Source organism: Mauremys reevesii, linkage group 2 (genome assembly GCF_016161935.1).
Source record: "Mauremys reevesii isolate NIE-2019 linkage group 2, ASM1616193v1, whole genome shotgun sequence".
NCBI lineage: Eukaryota > Metazoa > Chordata > Testudines > Geoemydidae > Mauremys > Mauremys reevesii.
This window is the reverse complement of record NC_052624.1, coordinates 63403615-63422700: the sequence shown is the minus strand read 5'-3', so window position 1 is coordinate 63422700 and position 19086 is coordinate 63403615. Positions and strand designations below refer to the sequence as shown.

Sequence of the window (19086 nt, the reverse complement as noted above, 5' to 3'; positions counted from 1 at the left end):
TAGACTGTTTGGGTATGCATGAGATTGGAGCCTGTTGGTGCATGAAGATTAGATATCGCACTATCAACTTCGTTTCAGTGAATTCCCAATCTCGTCTATCGCAAGATTCAGCTGGTAAAATTTGGGTCCTATGTTAATTGTTTAAGCGGATGAAATATGGTATTTCTTAAATAAAAAATAAAGTTTTTTTTGCTTTGTTTTTTGTTTGTTTGTTTGTTTGTTTGTTTGTTTTTAAAGCTGGGATGGTGCTACAAGTTGGGTAACGGGAAATATCCGAGGCTGGTTCTGAGATTGTTTATTACATCCATAAATCTTGCAGTAAAATGTCGAAAAGGCCGTGTGTAAGATAACACTTGGTGGTCTTGGCTGGGTTCTTGTTTATGATAACAAAACCACAAAGACAAGGAACAGGCCTTTGGAGATCCTGCATAAGCACATCTTCACAGGCTGCTAGAACCACAGGAAAAACAGGCTTCATCTGAGCAGCTGAGGTCACCTTGTAGATTTACAATCGCATGCAAAATTGTATTATTTTCTGTTTCACTGAGAAACGCAGCTCCACAGTAGAAAGAAGTACAGTTGAACAAGTATACTTTGAAATCTGATCACGGTAGATATTATTAATCAGAACCTGGGAAGCTCTCCGAATACAACACTCAGCATACAAAATAAGGTACCAGCTTTCGTTGTATTTTACTGAGGATTTGAAGTATGGTAGTTACTAGAGTATTCTGGCCATCATAACTAAGGAGCTTCCTTATATTCGGAGGATAATATTTAGGGTAACCCAGTTTAATGCAATTATGCGCGCTTACGTATATTTGTATGAATGTATCTCTGTATGAATGTACAGCTGTGCGCCGAAAACGACGTGCTGTGTGTCTCTAGCAATATCATCTTCTTGCCACGCTTAGATATTTGGGTTTCGCCGAAAAATAGTCCCCAACAATCTAGTTCTTCCTGTATATACTACCATTTGTAGTGTTGAATAGTTGTGGATGTTAGACGCGTATGGCGTGTGTGTAACCCTATTTTCTTCTACATGCAAAGTAAATAGATAAAGATATCTTTCACACCAGTTAAAGAGTTGCATAGACGTTCAGTAGGAAATGAGTTGAACAAGAATACTTTGAAGTCTAATAAAGGTAAATATTATGTGCTTTAACTCTCTTTGCAAATTAGACATTAGCTATTAGCAAAAATGAGTAATTGTTTATGTAAGTTGGAAATGTTCAAACATACACCAAATGGTCTGCAATATATGTATAGTTATATGTTTATAATATAAATTAATGCAGTATATGTGTGTCAGTATCTAGTTAGACCTAACATATATTAAATTATAATTTTATATTTATATAATGTTATCTATACAAAAGACAACAATCAGAATTTAAGCCATGATAGCTACTATGAGAAAAAAGATCTAAATTGTACCAACATTTTTGCTTTATATATTCAGTTAGATGCATTTTCCTATTCTCGAAGGTGAGACTATCCATTCAGGAACAATGCTCCTGAAGAGGGTGGCAAATATTCGATTTTCTATAAACCAGCCAACCAACAAAAATATAAAAAAAATTCTAAAAAGTTCAATATTAACTCCAAACATACAACAGCAGATGGAATTCATAAGTAATGTATTATTTTAAAATAATGGTATAATTAGTTTAACTATCAAATTTCAATTATCCAAGGTCAGGCGGTTGCCTCTTTTCCTTCCTGAGTTGCAAATATTGTTAGCAGACTAATTTTTAGCAATTTAGAAGTCATAGAGTTTTTTCTGCATTCTAATTTCAGTATTGTAGGCTACTTTTTGAAGTCAGTGAATTCTCCTATAATAAAAACCTCAGACCAAACCAAAACCAAAACGTAAATTTGTAGTTTGGGAAATGCTCTCACTCGGAAAGAAATATTCCCAGTTAGTCCTTTCATTTTATTGGAAACTAACTAACTTTCTTTCTTTCTTTCTTCCTTTCTTTCCTCGCTAACGATATCGTTAATGGCACACAGCACCGCTAACTAATCTATTTGGCCCTTCCTCCCTTTTATATCAACTTCCGAATCTAGTTATGTTATCACAGCTCGCAATCTACAAAGGGATAAAAGATCCTCTAATAACTAAATTATCATACAATAACAACGTTTAAAAGCCCTGGGGACAGATTATAGAGAAACAAATACTGATTTGCAATTAGTTGGCCTCTATTTCACAGGATCTAGCAGTCTCGTTTCCACCTTGATATATAATGTATGCCCAATCCTAAATCAAGTGATTTTGAAATGGAGAGTTGTAAACGATTGTCATTTTATTTGATGTATTATGCAATGTCAATTTCTTTTTCTGTATACTACATTTTAGTTTCTCGTTGATTTCTGATCCGCCCCCCATCTTTCCTCCCCTCTCCTTCTTCTCTGCCCCCCCTCCAAAAAATGCTAGAGAAATAAAATATTTGTGCCCAAGATGAATTTGCGACTGGTAGCGCCGAATTTAGGTCTCTCTCTCTCTCTCTCCGTTCCACAGGGAAGAGGGGGAAATAATTGGCCACAATAAGCAGCAATCACAGTGTAGCAAAGCTCTAACTCCCGTGGCTTTGAGCAAAATCTTGTTCTCCTGTTTTAAGAGTCCGAGGTCACCTATTTGAGAGGTATCTGGTCGAACTGCGGGTTTAGGGGAGGTGGTTGGTGCGATGGATACTAGGATGCGCCTCGGATTTCGCTCCCCTTTCTGGCTGCACAGTTTTTTACCATTGCTGGGACCTCTCTCCCCAACTCGGTAAGAGACGGTTTGGGCTGCTCCTGCTGCTGCCCGGGCTCCTCCGGCACTCACCATCTTTCCATTTCCTGATCCGGGGTCCGCAAACAGCGCAGCAATTGGCCCTGCCGGTCAGGTGGTGATGTGTGTGTGTGTGTGTGTTGTGCGCTCGGGTTTGGGGGGGAGGCCCAAACTTTGGCAGCCGGCACTTGACAGCGGCGAGGGGGAGGGAGGGAGGGAGGAAGGGCGGGGGAAGGAGAGGGGGAGAAGGAGGAGGGGCCTCGCCGAGCCCAGAAAAACGACAACGCGAGAAAAATTAGTATTTTTGCACTTCAACAAATTAATGACCATGAGTTCGTTTTTGATAAACTCCAACTACATCGAGCCCAAATTCCCGCCCTGCGAGGAGTATTCGCAGCACAGCAGCAGCAGCAGCACCTACCACCACCACCAGCAGCCGCACCTGCACCAGCACCCCGCGCACCCGGGCCAGTCTCTCCCCGACTACTACCAGCGGCCCAGCAGAGACCCTGGATACCAGCCACCCCCGCCACCTCCTCCTCCTCCCGAGGCGCTCTACCCCGCGCAGCCACCCGGCTACCCCGAGGCACCCTACAGCTACAGCAGCGCCAGCGCCACCCCGGGCCAGGAGCAGCCACCCCCGGGCGCCTCTCCTCCACCGCCGCCACCACCGCCACCACCGAAGGGGCACCATGTCCAGTCCCAGCCGCTGCTCCAAAGCCACGTCCTGCAGCACCAGCGCCACTGCGAAGCAGCCCCCGCCGCAGGGACCGGGGCCAGCCCAGGCTGCCCCCTCCTGCCTGACAAGAGCCTGCCTGGCCTCAAAGGCAAAGAGCCCGTGGTCTACCCCTGGATGAAGAAGATCCATGTGAGCACTGGTGAGTGGGACTGCCTGGGGAGGAGGAAGAGGAGGAGAGGACGCTGAAGGTGCTGCAGGGTTGGGCTGGGTTTTTATGTGCGCGCGTTTCCCAATACAAACGTGAGAAACCTTTTGTATCCGGGGTCCTTTATCGAGAGATTTACGAGACGCCAAACCGTTAGGGCAGTAATTATAGCCCCCATAAATTTAATTGCCCTGCCAGTGGCTCTGGGCCATGTGTCTTTGAAGCTTTTCTTCCACCCAAATGCCCATCACCATTTTTTATTGCTCTTCAATTGTTTCCTATTGTCAATAGCCTGTGAAACATTTTCTTGCAGTTATGTCTCTGATTTGAACCTGGTGTCAAGTTATTATATAATGATTATGTTCAATTGCTTTTTGTGTGTGTGTGTTCAGTCAATCCCAATTACACTGGAGGGGAACCCAAGAGGTCTCGAACTGCCTACACCAGACAACAAGTCTTAGAGCTGGAGAAGGAGTTCCATTTTAACCGTTACCTGACCAGGAGGCGACGCATTGAGATAGCACACACACTTTGTCTCTCGGAGCGCCAGGTCAAGATCTGGTTTCAGAACAGGAGGATGAAATGGAAGAAAGATCACAAACTGCCTAACACTAAGATGCGCTCCTCAAACCCATCCACTGCTAGTCAGCAAGCCAAAGCACAGACACAGGGCCACCGCCATCAACTCGATGGGTCAACACCCAACTCATCAGCCCTATCATGATTTTTATATTTGTTTTTTCAGTTGCCTATTTTTGTTGTTGACCATTTGGACCAAAACAACTGTATCCAGAATCAGAAGAAACGTGCCCTGAACAGGGTACATGTTGAAACCAAAACCTGGACAAATTGTCTGCATTGTACAGACATAATGGTTCCATTCCCATCATTCTTTTGTATTTATGAAAATACGCTGTACCTTCAGTGTCACAGGGTGCTGGATGCTGTAATGGATGAATTATGTACTCAAGAAGGACTCTTTTGTACATAACACTTTAAAAATAAAATACAGTTAAAATAATAACTCATGAGACACTTGGTGTAAGACATTGACTTGAGTTGTGTTGTTTCGTGCAATGTTCGTGGATTCTCCAGTATATGCAGACAGAAGAAACCAAATTTTATGTCATGGAGATTTTATGAAAACTGACCCATTACAGTCTGACAGACAATGTTTAATGTAACAAGAGTTATTTAATTGTTTTTAAGCGTAGCCACTGCGGTAGTTGTGATATAATCGTTTCCCCCATGTCTCCTATTGCATTTATTTAAAAATATTAAAGGCTGTTGCTGTCTTCATATCTGGCACCTCTAACTGTTTCGGTTTGTGTACAATTTGTGAATTTTGGTGTGATGTATATATTGCCAATACTGGTAATAAAGAATATTCTGTACAAAAAAAAATTAAAGGCTTCAAACACAAGTTCATGTAATGCTGTTTCCTAAACGTTATGCTTTGCTGATATAACTACAATTATTTAAAAATAACGGCTTATCACATTGTTTTAACTGGAATTAATCTTGTCAATACAGTTGTTTGCCTTCAAATTTAGTTAAAGAGATGCTCATGTTAGTTGCCTGCCTTCACAAAAAGTAGAGCCTACTTGAACAAGTATATGTATTATTTATTGCCTCGATGACTTGTCTCCTGTAGCAACCTTGCCAGAGGTTCAGTCTGTCTATTCATTTATATGTACATGGCTATTCCCATCCTATGCACAGAAAAATAGAGCTTTCACACTGAGTCAATGAACTGAAATGAACTAATTTACTTTAGTAGAACTAAGACAGCTAACCATGATACACTTTAAAAATATCTGGCCAGTCATTATTTATTCGTTCACTTGGTATTTATTGTGACTTGTCAATTCACTATGAAGAATTAAGGGGATGTATGGGTGATAAAAGTTTCTTTATTTCAAAGGCATCTATTTTGAAAAGTGTTTGGTGTAAACAGAAATAACCTTAATCATTAAATGAAATCTGGTACAAACCAGAGGTTTAATCTGGTAGATGTGTTCAGAATGATTCTGGAAAACAGTATTCAGGTGTTTCAAACTCATACTAACCTTCTCATTGTCAAGGATGTTGAGAAATATACCAAAGGTGGAATTATTACAATAAAATGTATACAAGTTATAAGGATTTTCATATCACTTTCTTGAAAGTATCATTGACATTGCAACTATTAATTGAGCAGAAGAACTTGTAGGCGGAAACTCTATCACTGTTTTTCTGCCAGAAAAAGATTAAGGGCCACATTTTATTCGCCATAGTCACGAAAGTGTGTCCAGGTAGTAAACTGGAGTCGACGAGTTTTCTCACGTGAGTAAGGCGAGCAAGATTTAGTTCCTTTATTTAAATATATCACAATTCACTCAGTAAGAAAGCACACTGGCACAACAATATTGTGAGCATCACTGCCTGTCCCAGGAACACATACCATTTCAATGAAAAATTTAACATGTCACTGGAAGAGTATATTCAGCATCAAAGCTATGGCAGTTGTAAATACGTTTAGCAAACAGTGTTGCCTTTACAATGAACAACTAACCACCCTGAAAAGTATGTTTCCGTTACCATGCTGCTGTTTACTAAATCCTAAAACGTTTTCCATGTTAGCTGCCCCAATATAAAGGAAACTGAATATATCTGAAGGTGGGGTAACTGCTGGTATCTCTCACTCTCTGCAACGTACAGCTTTTTGTTTTGTTTCTTGTGTGGAACATTTCCCCCCAATTTATTTCAAAACCAAATTAGCAGAAATGATCAAAATCCCAAATCAAACATTTTAATTGAGAATAATTTATTACTGAAGACTATGCTTATAAACCTATTTTCCCTTCGTAAAACTAAATGAAAACACGCGCTGAAAATAGCAATTTTACTGAGTATCATTAATCACCTCCTACAATAAATACTTCTTTGTAATTCAACAGCCGTTCTGAAAGGCATTCTCTTGGAAAAAGTCTGTGAAGACGCAAAGGATTTTCCTGGAAAAAAAAGTGGTCATGTGTAAAGACACAGCATCTTGGCTGTCTGCTAAAAAAATGTATACTGTCTTGGTGGAGAATCAGCCTCGGACTGCAAAATATCACATGGCAGATTATCATTATTTAAGGTAAATTTTCATTTGTCCCCCCCCTTTTTAAAGCTGAATAGTGTTTGATATGTGAGTGTTACTGTGCTTCTCGTGTGATATAATCAGTGTTACAATCACTTAGAACATTAAATCGCAGACTTTAAACTCTGGCATTGTCCAGCCTTTGCTAGGGCAACCAGAAGAGTTCACTGAAAGGACAAATTTTCTATCCCATTAATTGTTTTTTTAGAGAAGCAGACTGACCCTTCAAACCCTTGACCTTTAAAGACAGTATCCTTTTAAATCCAGCTCTTGGACCTAAATGTCTCTCTTTGGCTGGCTGTCTCTCTCTCTCTATCACACACACGTATTTATCTGCTCTCGCCACAAAGGAAAGCGGCACAAAATGCTAAAGGTGGAAGTTTGTCAATATTTCAAATAAAGACAAAATCAGGTCTGAGTCACTTTAATTGTCCCAGTTAGAGCCAAGCCGTTAACCCCCGCCCCTTCCCACCAAGAAAAATGGTAGTTTTTCAAGGTCTGCCTTCCAGTTTCTCCTGCAATCTCTAATATACCTGGTGTTTTATTACAAGAGGAACTCATCTGTGACAAGCAGCGCGCAGTATTTAATAACTATAACCATTCTCCATTGAATGTTTACCCAGGGCTCGGACATTTTTTTGGTATACTCTGCGCCCTATGGACTGCTTCTTGGGTTTTGTAAATGGGTGGGGGATGGGTGGGGGAGGAAGGAAGGTGGAGGTCTTGACAAGCTTGTCAGGAGACTCCATCTTTCTTCTCCCCTCCCTAGCCCGAGCCTCCATCCCAACCCTGAAGTCTGATAATGGGCCCGATCCTTCATTCCTTTTCTCACGAGTCACGCCAGCAGCGCTTACTCATGCCAGTAGACCCACTGAAACCAACAGACTGCGGGCGCCAGGAAAGCTTGGCAGCATCGCTGCGTTAGCATCTCTACTTTAGGACACTCTGTCATATCATTCCGTGACAGCCATGACATGAATCGACTTGAAGAGTAATATACAAAAAGACTGGGGGTTCTTTATGTGATTTTTTGAAGCACATATACCCGGATTTTTCTTTTGTATTCATTCTGCACCCTATTGCGGAATTTGTGAGATTGTTGAAAACAGTACTCCAATACATCTATAATTATATGTATCCTTTCAGATGTATTGGTGTTGTATGAGAAATGTGATATTCGATACGTATATCATTAATAGAACACAGAGTATTAAAAGCTTGAGTCTTATTTTTGTTTTAACCCCAGTTACTGCACTAGAAGGTGTTACATTCACTCCATTGTAGACACACTGGGACCGATTCTGACACAGTATATACTACTTTACACCAATGTAATTCCATTGAGTTCACTAGAGTCACTAATGTAAGCGAGACCTGAATGAGGCCCACTGGTTCAAATGAATTATGCCAGGCATTCATTTAGCCCACTAACTGTGTATTTTCTAAGCACAGAAAGGAAACCTCTCTTTTAACTCTTTATTATACTTTCCCACGAGATGTGCAAATGGCAGAGCAAAAGAATTCTTCCCAGACCTCCCATACCACATGAATATTGATAAACTGTGGTGAGCCAATTCTTTGTCAGTTTTAAAGGCATCATAAGGGCAAATATATTTGGTATCAGTATTGTCATCATATTATCATGTGTAATAACTGTTAGAAGAGGAATGGACTATAATTATGCATGTTAACACAGTCTGCTGTAGACAATAAAAATCCGGAATCAAATGGCTAATTTAAAACTAAGGTCTGTGGAACTGCCTGATCCTACAATAGCAGACAAGCACATGTTATTAATGTTCAAATGATCTCCCAAGAAACTGAAAAGCTGTCAAAACCAACAGAGATTATGGGACCTAAATAAGCAAAACAGAAACCCTGCACTAGTAGATAAAGGTGTTGCGTCTTTTCTTGTGTAGATATTGAAATTTTAATCTTTAAGGTCACGTGACTCATTAAATAATTAATGCAGATAGTCAGGAATGGATCTGTGGCCGTCAGTTCTCACTAGGAGTGATTCTCTCTGAAGTGAAACTCAACTTCCTATTTGAGTTTTTTAAAAAGCCCCGATTTGTCTTGAAAGATTCTAAACTTCTTGAGAAAGCAGTAGGGACTATGTTGGTAAGTATTTAGTGTGTATTTATAGCTTGATGATTGTAATTGTTTGTGCTAACTTTGTTGAAGTCTGCTGAGTATTTACTTAGCAAGTTTAATATTTAGAAATGTTAAATCTTTGTTTTAGCTGCTTTGTGGTCACATTATGGCTTTTTGTGATTAAGTGTTACCGAGTCAAACACATTTGATAATGTTCTAATTCACACTGTGGAAGGCTGGATACCACAGTGCAGGAAGACTGCTTTGTTCAATTTTCCTGGCATTAATAAATCACCGGCTTCTAACGCAGGGCCAAAAAAGCAATGGAAAGGCAGCAAGCATTGTAAAGGAAAAGTCATGGGCAAATTTCTCTATGACTCATTAGTCTGAACGATTTATGTACGAAGTTAAAGTGCCGCAATGAATATTAGAATTTGGGATAACAACAAATTAAAAAAAAGTCATAGCGTTTGTAAAGTGCTTTATTGCTACTTAGCAACTCTTTCAAGAAGAAGTATAGTTTAAAGGACTGTGGCACTATAAAATATTGTGGTGGAACTTAATAGCTCCAAAATAAATAGCAGAAAGTCGTTGGCACCATTTTCAGACGCACATTCCATATTTTAAAGGAGGGGGGTAAACCCAATCAAGACATTCGGATCAATTTTATTGTAGTTGATAACATGATTATTGATTATGGATCAAAATGGTTAAAGAATGAGTTTTAACATAAAATACAAGTACTCTATGCCCCCACTGTATTTTTTGGAATGATGTGAATATCAGAGCTAAGAAAACAGCAGGCAACCGAATTAAAGCTGGAGATAGCTATTTGAAAAAATTAACTTTCAATTTGTTTATAGATTTTATCAGTGAGCCCTCTAAATTTATGAGAGGGAAATAAACAGCCCAGTAAGCTACTATTGCATTATTTTCTATAGACTGTAATTCTACACCAGATTTCAAATTATTATAGCTATATCAAATTATGGAGCTAATAAATTAGCAAAGCAAAATCTCTTCTCGAAAAGTTCTCCCAAGACAGACTTAATATTTTCCAAGGCTCAGATGACACTCTTCCAAGAAATCCTGTTAGTTAACTATTAGCATTTACATTTGCTGGCAATCTTAAGAAACAATACATAGGATTTTATTATGAATAATGAATGCATGGGGTACGTTATTATATCTGATAAATACCTTTGCAAATGTGATCCAAAAATATTTGAAGAGTATGATTATTGGCTTCTTGGGGTCTGTAATATTATAAGACCGACAAAAATTACAATATCGAAGTGCTAAATGTTTCTGCTTCGTCTTCTTCTTTTTCCACAACAGCTTTTAGTAAAGAGTTGAAGGGTTCGATCCTACTCTCATTGAAGTCAACGGCAGAACTCTCACAGAATTTAATGGGAATAGATTCGGGCTGGAATCCTTAAGTATTTGAATAAAAATCCTAGTATACCGTACATTTAAACTGGAACCTCTTCCTTGATTTACTCAACAGAGATGAACATCGCTAGTTGTGTTTAATGTCTGCTCTTGATTAAATGATCCTAAACAAAGGTTTCCCAGAGGAAAATAAAGCATACATTCATGTAACAAGAGTTTGGAATGACAATATTTCCAAACACTTGGAGACAGAAGGCATAGCAGTCTACCACAAAAGGCGTGTTCAGATACCAGTGTTCTTTACTGTTGTATAAAATAATCTTTTACACATTGCACTAATCAATGGTTTCCCTTCAGTAGTTCTATGCACATCCACGACTTTTGTCTTTTAAAATAATGAAGCAAACCAAATACTTCTTGTATGAATAAATATCTTCCTTTCTGATTCTCATTTAGGCATTGCTTGTTGCTTATTTACAGAACCCCAGTGCACCGAAAAAGACGATTTACTGAGCGATAACAGCAAGAAACAATTCAGTCCACTGTTAGAAATTTTAGGAGGTAAGAACTTGGGAAATAAAATCTGTTGTGGGGTAGTTTTGTGTAGAGTTCATATTTCCTAGTGCTTGCATATGGGGGGAAATGCTGTTACAATGAGATTTTATTGTGATAAATATTTAACTTAGTTGGAATGTTTCGGATTGAATCCATTCATCTTCTATGGCTGGTGAATGCGAGTGTCTCGACAGACAAAGAAATATATGGAACAGAATTAATAGCAGTCCTCATAGAGGCATTCGAAACAGGAAAGATGCAAAGTAATTTAAAGAGCGAAAGAGGTTGGTAATTTCTTTGTCCATTCTTAGTTCCTTCCAAAATCGAAGTCTCAAAGCAAGAGACAGGTAGTGGAAGCAGTTTTAGTGTTGGGTGGCTTTCGTAGTTTTTTTGTTTGGTTCCCTTGAGTAGGTTTGCAGTGATTCCTGTGTGATTTGGAATTAGGAACATAAAAATAAATGTTCTTTGATTTTAGAAACGCTGGCTTTTGCTTCAGAAAATACACCAGAGGAGCATAGGTTTTTTTGTATTTTATATATTGTTGGACTTCTCTGCATTGTGTGCATGTTTCTTTCATAATTGAATTGTTTTTTAAACAACGAAATGTAGTGCTCTTTGTGGTGACAATATTATTCTGGCAGTGGTAGAAGATAGGGGATTATATAGAACTATTTCAAATCCTTGCCAGATTTTCCTGCTTATTTTTGATGCTGATACATAATTAGTGTAGTTTACTACCTTTTAAAGACAGCCATAAATTATAGGGCTACAAGGGCTGCTTGTGTTGATTTAATAGCCTGTTGAAATCCTTCCTACAAAGAGACAGGGCAGATATCCATTCATTCCCATGTTAAGAAAAGAAAAAGAAAGCATAATTTTGTAGAATAATGATTTTATCCCGCATGCCCCACATATATATCTTTGTCCAGAAGTAATTGTGATTTGTAAATTAACTATATATTCTCAAGTTCCACTCGATTTTAGTAAAAATGTCTTTAAATAGGTTGTATCGTTTAAAAATACACTTTTTCTTTTAACCTGAAAAGGAATTGTCAAAATTCAGTTGAACTAACTTCATCGGTAACAAATACATATTCATAGGTAAACAACTTTGCCCTGTGAATTTCAACTGGGAGAGAACGGAAATAAAAAATGTATATCAAATAGTGTTTCCATTTCTTCATTCACACAAGGGGATAGTCTTACCTTTTAACTAGTGACATAGGCATAACAATGAAAGGTAGACAGAGAGCAAGAATATTTCGAAATCTACTTATGTAGCCACTTAAAAGGACTATTAATACTAATATTTGCTTTCAAATCTATCACAAAGGGACTCTCTTTATTAGCACACATTTTAAAACAGCTGTTTGTTGATATTGCTGTTTGGAATCTCAACGCAAAGCCATGTGCACAAAGCATAAAAAAATCAATAGTAAATCTTCGGAAAAACGTAAGGTTTTCAGGTCTTAAAACAAACTTTTCAGGGCTCCAAATCATTGAGGTAATAAAACAAAGTTGAGTCTCCAGGAACAAAGCAATATGTTGGATGGCAAGGCAAACCAAACCTCTGCTACTTTCAAGTCCATTTGAATGTGTGTTTGAAAACTCATAATCTTGATACCTGACCAAAGAAAATGAATTCCAGAACCGGTGAAAGGGAATTATTTTCAGCTGCGGTCCAGGACCCGGTAAAGTTAGAAAGTCTCCCCGTTCTTCTAAAGCACATCCTGAAGAAGTAATTCATACATCAAGAAGTTACTTTTCTTAATAATTACTTAATTTATCCACTACATACAATAAGTTAATTGTTAAACTGTAGTTTTAACATTAGCTTGATCATTAAAACTAATAAAGATGTTCATAGAAATAGGTCTTGGAAGCCAATAGTCATAGCTAGCGTTAAGGCATTTAAGTTTAAGCTGTACCTCTGACTTATGATTGTGATTTATTGCTTTTGTAGTTTCTATTTGCTCAGGACTGCAAGTTCTAAAGCCATCTTTCTGCTTTTGATGCAAAGCAGTCGATAACTTTTTACAACAGACCCAAGGAAGACTTGCTGTGCTTTTTCAGCATCTGTTCCATTATCCATTACTTCCAGTTGCATTGTTGCAGGATAACTTTTTTTATGTGTTTCTTTTATGGAATCTAAAATCACTTTATTTAAAATAGCCATGAATCCATCCCTAGTAAATTCCACTATTGGTTTAAATGTAGTTCTCTACTATACAGTTAAAAATAGTGGTAGAGTTCTGGAGTTGCATTTGCTATGTGTGTCTAAAATGCTATATTTTCCAGGATTTTTTAAATTGAAGGTTCTTAGTGACAATAATATATAAATGTTCTACTGCTATCAAAGTCACTTCCATTAGAAATATTGCAAATTCTTCTTCTGTTTTAATGTCACGCTGACTTTGTTGGAATGTCTACTAATCTATTACTGATGGTTTAAATTCCAATAACCGTTGATGTTCCACTTTACAATCAAAGCGAGATTATTATATACAGTTTGACCATAAAGTCTGTAGACGATAAAATTAATCTTTTTTACAATCTTATTATCGCCAATAAAGTATTGGTGAAGTGATAAAAGAATATAAAAAAGTAAGCTAAAAGTTTTCTGTAAAAATGCTAGAGTGGGGAAAGGTTTGAGGCAGATGATATATTGTAAAATGCACAATGGTGGTAAGAAATTCAGAGTGTAAAAGTCACCACAGTGGCACAGTAGCACAATACATGTGAAATATGTTATTTACCCCAACTATCTTTATAAGAGCTCTTTGAATTTGTGATTTCCTTTGTCTGTGCTGGGATTGTGTAAATAGGAAAAACTAAGTTTTAGAGAGAAGACTTCATTCAGATTAGAAAATTGTTCATTTCATAGGTTAACGCAGGGGACGTATATGAGGGCTGTTCCTTTTTTTCCTGGACAGTTAGATCATTTTGTTTCTAAATTTTTCATCGTTAGAAGCCTATAATTTTGTGCATCACTCAAATAGTTGTATAGGAAATGCGTAAGCGCAGGTTTAACAGGAAGGTCCCAGAAGATTTTGCAAAATTCAGATCCTCCACACCGAAGCCAGGCGCATTCTTCACAGGGTGTTACAACGACAAAAATCAACCACATTATTAGAGGAGACTCTTTTTGCCTTTGTCAGGTAATTTCAGGTCTTTTTAGTTTCTATAGCTGCCCTGTTGTAAAGTGTGGGTGTTAAGCAAGCGCCATACAATAGCAATATAGAGAAGCCTGTAGGGAAGATTGGTAATCAGAGTAGTCGTTAAGGAGGTCCTTATTGAAATAATAGTGTCAAGAGTTGACTTTATTATTGGATTGCAAAACACACCATTATTAAATGTAGATCAGTGTGGCGGGTTTTTGTTTTTGTTTTGAAAATGCCAGTTAATTAGGTTTAGTATAAAAGTTCATTGTAATCACATAATATGAAAATAATTTCTCTTACCTTGCATGTTATTTTGTGTAAAGAAATATTAAGTGTGGGGAAAAAATAATCATCTCCGGCTGCTGATTTTTTTTCTTTAAATTCTTCTTAATGTATTTGGTTAAGGCTTTAAAAATCAGAGGATTGCGCTTAGAAACCTTGTTCCTTCAATGATTCCCTATTTCAAATAAAAGGATTTAAGTTGACGTATGACCACGTGAGCACATAATACAGCGCATTATTGTGGCATTTGGAGTGGAGACCCGGGCTGGCTTCGTCTGTGATTACGCTTTTCCAGTTTCTGTTCAGAGCAAGCACTGCTTTCTATTATTTTTTCCCTCCCTCTCCCCTGCAAGAGCTTTCCATTTCGGTTGCAGCTTTCGTTCCTTATGGAAAGATTATTGTCGAGCTGATAGGACGAAATGCTTCGTTAAAAAGGATGGATTTTATTTTAAGGTATTTCCGTTGATTGTTCATTTATGTGGTGAGTTATTGCTGGTCGAGGCAAAGGTCAGTAGAAAAGGCTTAAGGGTGTGCGTGGATCCAAATCAAGCTTCGTTTCCCCCTTTGTTTCAATTTGCTGCGGAAAATATTCAAGTATCTCTTCGCAGCAAAGAAACCAGAGAGTTTCTTATTTTTGCCCCTAGAGATTCTGTGTTTCTTTTATGGGGATCTCCCTCTGTTAAATCTCTTTTAAAGCTACATTACTGTTGTCTTTTACGATCAAGTGGAGACTGGGAGGATCTTATTTTTCTTGAAATATATACATATCTGTGTATACAAGAGTATTTTAGGAGATTGAGAAACACCCCTGGAATGGAGTCGGGGTTCGATTTGTGGCTGCTGTTATTGTTTTGTTTTCTGTGTGCTTCTTTTGCCGATTCCGGCTCCGAAAATCGATGAGTATGCAATTGTGCTGCCATTTTATTTATGATGCTTAGTGGTACTTTGTTTACTATGCGAGCAGGGCTGGATTAGCTCTCTATCGTATCGAGGTTAACAATTCCAGTTGAGAAGGGATTGCCTTTCTTTCCTTGGTGAAACCAAACCTGGATTTAGCTAAGAATTATCTGGCTATGAACAAATGTCCATCCACCGATTCTAACAATAAATCAGCCTCTGGAAATTTGTTTTACTCTGAATAGGGGATCTGGAAAGCGAGGGAGGAGGGGACAATCTCCTTTCTGTAAGGATTTACATGATCACTAAATTTCCTATCTCTACCACTATGTCGTAACCTGCGCTATATAACTACATATATTGTGTAGCGGGAAATGCACCTCAAATAACCCAAAAAATGAAGGGATTCCTTGTGTTCTACAAGGGGACAAATGTTATATAAAATTACATCCACCAGTGAGTTCCAGCTTTGGGAAAGGTCAGAGTGCTGAGGTTTGATTTATGTTTCCAGTGAGTTGGGGCAGCATGCTCGCCTAGATGCGGCTGTGTCATTTTGTCCCAAATTACTGGGCTTTTGTAATTACTCAATTTATGAACGGGTCATGGAAAAAAATTGAACTATTAGAAACAAAACGTTCTTTACTGAAACACAAAGGCAGAGTTTAATTTAGAAAGACTCGCGGCCATTCTGCACTGCTCCAGAAAGCGGAAATGTAGAATTTGGATTTAGCTGCCAACAGATACACTCTGAACAGAACTGACCCAAAGAAATGCCAATTCCGCCACACATAACGAAGCATGTTCCTCTTTATTAGCCATAGTGTTTTTCTTACGCAATTAAAGCAGGGCTATTTCACTCCCAACAGTGTGTTTAAAGCTAAAGCAGGTCAAACCATATTTTAAACGGGCCAAAAACGCGTCGTGAAAATAAAATGTAAGCTTTAATTGCAGCCTTATTGCTTGTCATCGTTTCTGATGATTTACGACCCAGTTCTGGTGCATTTTTGACCCAGTTAAAACACTCATAAATAAAAAAAAAGTCCCAATATAAAACGTGCAGACCAAGAACAGTTGTGTAGATGGATATTTCGAAAGCCTTTCTGCTTGTGTAAATAATCAGAGTGTTGAGTAAATACAAAATGAAGTGTCAATTGCGATTTTATGGTGTTCGATAACACACACGGTAATGCAGATTAAACAGGCTTGTTTGCAATATTTGATACTGCACTCATTTTCTAAGGCAACTCACAGCCTTGCTCATCTGTGTAATTACTTGACTGTACATTTTATCAGTAATTTCTTCAATTCTCTCTTTTCCCCAATTTGAAGGAGGTAGAATATTCTTCCCACTAATTATTTCCCCCTAAAATATGCCGAAATAATAAATCGTTTATAATCTTAGGCGTTTCTGCCAGAACGGATTCAATAAAGATTTATATTAGCTATTTTACATCGAGACTGACAACATTTCCGTGAGTGGAGACAACTCCGATACAATGGAAACTCTCCAGAAATACATTACATTTCAAATCTCAAATGTTTAACCAAAATATAGAGGAAATTCTTCCCTCAAATTAAACCCATGCAGTCCCATTGGCTTCTGTGGGGTATTAGGGAAGAAGGGAATTTCGGCCCTCTGTTAGTGAAAGATACATGCATTTATCTTTGTATAACATTGCAAATATGCGCATTTTTATGTTACATCAAATTCAAATCCAGTCATACAAAGAACAATCACCTGCGCACCTTAAAATTACATCTTTGGGTAGCGAGAAAGACAGGACCTGTCTAGAGTTATTGCAAAGTAACTTTCTTTTCTTATACAGTCAAATGTATCAAGGAAAAACATACCGCAGTAGCTCAATAAACCATTTAATTTCTTGAATTAAAATACCTTAACAATTCCCACGATTTAGAACAAATAATCTTCCCCTTATTCCTCCCTCCCCCTTCCAAAACAACATACATATTTCAGTCCAAACTTTAAACACTCTGATATTACAACACCAAATATTCCCGAGGTATTCCGGAGAGCTCCCAAAATCGGCACAGTTTCCTGAGTCCGGAGGTTTTTGAAGATGTATAAGTAACCATATTCCAGTTTCCCCTGTTTGCTCTAGGAGGGTTCTGTAGGGGTCTCTTTGATTGCATCTTGCAATTTTAGCTGAAACAGGGAGAAAGACAAATCAGCAGTTTCAGAAAAAAAGTGTGGGGTTGATTATTGACCAAAGAAGCTTTTCTTCAAATGCGACATTCAAGGGGCTGTTTGAAGCAAAATGCATACGAGTGAATTTTTGCCTCTTCTCCCCTCCTACGCTCCCCGACTTCCCCTTTCATGTTGTGCCATCGCAATATGCCATAAGGAGCAAGTGTTTTCTGTTTTAGTGCTCTGTTTACAGCTTTGGTGCATGAAGCCATAAATCTTGTATAGCCATAAATGACAAAAACCATTGGTATGCATAAGAGGCCACCCTGGCCTTATAGTGCTTTTTATTTGTCGTTTGCTTTGTTTTTGCTTTAAGGTGACACTGTGCTCCCTTGCGGTTTTAAGCATACTATTTATATTTTTAACACCTTAATTAACGAAGAAACGACAAATTTACACCTCCTAATTATTCTAAATCTCCACTTAACGTGTTTCACCCAAACCGCCTCCTTTATGCGGGGTTATAGTCTTAAACTTGATTCGAACTGTAATGTAACCGAAAGGAATTCCACGGTTGTTGCTGACGCGCCTATATTTATGTTGTCAAATTTGGGCTATTTTTTTTAAAAGCACTGAAGTTCAAAACATAAACCCTCCAGATACACCTCAGCAATCTATACAGATAGGTGTGCCAACATAGGCATAGAGTGTGTGTCAAATGTATGTGTGTGAATGCGTGAAAGTATATACATGCACATATGGGTGGATATCTCTGTAGGTATATCGATGTGTATGTATGCGTAGATCTATGTCTGCACATAGGTGAATATATCAGTATGTGCATATATGTGCGGATATCTATATGGGTGTATGTGCATGTGTACATCTCTATTTGCGTGTGTATATGTTTAAGTACTAACTATCATTATTTCATTCGTTCCACTAGAAGCATTGCCCAGAGCACAGAGCTGATAGGAGTTGCTTGGATGAAAGACATAAACCGCCGATTAATTATTATTGTTATTATTATTACTGACTAGGTCTCCCACAACTTTCAGCATTCATGAGCTCGGGTAGATAATATTCCATATCTACCAAAAACCGATTCACACAAAAAACTGGTCAGAGTGACCCTTTGTGAGCGCCGTTTGTCTTCATTAGCATAATTTTCCTGGACTTTAGTGACGCCTCGGTGCGGGGGGAGCTGCACTCCTTCACTCCCCTCTCTCCTCTCACTCCTTCATTCCTTCTCCGCAACCCCCACCCTGCCCCGGACTTCCCGAGGCGGCTGCGGTTTTTTTTCCCCCCACCAGACGTCTTTTGCGTGTAATATTCATAAGAAACATACCCATTTTCTGTGGCACTACATGAGGGAAGCCCTGAGACTTGATAGCTCTTATCTTTGGGACCCTCTTGTTGCCCTAAGGGCTGAGCAGGGAGAGGGAGGGGGTCCAAGCCGAACCAGCAATCCCTTGCGAGTCCTGAGCAGTGAGTGCTCCTCCAGTCTGGGCTGGTGGGTTCCTGGTGCAGATGACTTGAGCTGGTGCCCATCCCGGAGCCGAAGGGACTTGGCTGGGGGAAAGTCCTGCTCCCTGGGTTGTGTGTCGCCGAGCCTCCAAAGAGCATGTTGGCTTCCGCCTCAGTCGTCAGAAGTTAAGGTAAGCAGGCCACAAATACGCTGCTATCAGTTGTGAACGGCGGAGTTTATGTCCCAGTGATTTATGACCATAGACTTAAATCTCGGTTCAAGAAGAGTTCACAAGCGGGAGCTTCCT

The 19086-nt window shown here is 38.7% G+C and overlaps 2 protein-coding genes across 3 annotated transcripts in view; both read left to right on the top strand.

Annotated features, from left to right (window-relative positions):
• The window catches only part of HOXA3 (homeobox A3), a 43354-nt gene that overhangs the window by 17989 nt on the left and 6279 nt on the right, over window positions 1–19086 (top strand). The window contains exons 3-4 of one of the 2 annotated variants that reach the window (XM_039522266.1): window positions 6600–6781; window positions 10727–10831. The gene's annotated coding sequence lies outside the window, so the exon portion shown is untranslated. Of the gene's footprint in view, window positions 1–6599; window positions 6782–10726; window positions 10832–14487; window positions 14722–19086 lie in introns of those variants that run through there. The other variant, XM_039522267.1, reaches the window with a different exon arrangement.
• Window positions 3046–5551, top strand: HOXA4 (homeobox A4). The gene is made up of 2 exons (XM_039522269.1): window positions 3046–3654; window positions 4053–5551. The coding sequence occupies exons 1-2, from the start codon at window positions 3099–3101 to the stop codon at window positions 4382–4384; spliced, it is 888 nt and encodes a 295-aa protein (XP_039378203.1). The 5' UTR covers window positions 3046–3098; the 3' UTR covers window positions 4385–5551.

Coding starts and splice junctions, on each gene's coding strand:
- HOXA4 (XM_039522269.1), top strand. CDS start 3,099: ATGACCATGAGTTCGTTTTTGATAAACTCCAACTACATCGAGCCCAAA. Junction 3,655..4,052: donor GAAGATCCATGTGAGCACTG/GTGAGTGGGACT, acceptor GTGTGTGTTCAG/TCAATCCCAATTACACTGGA.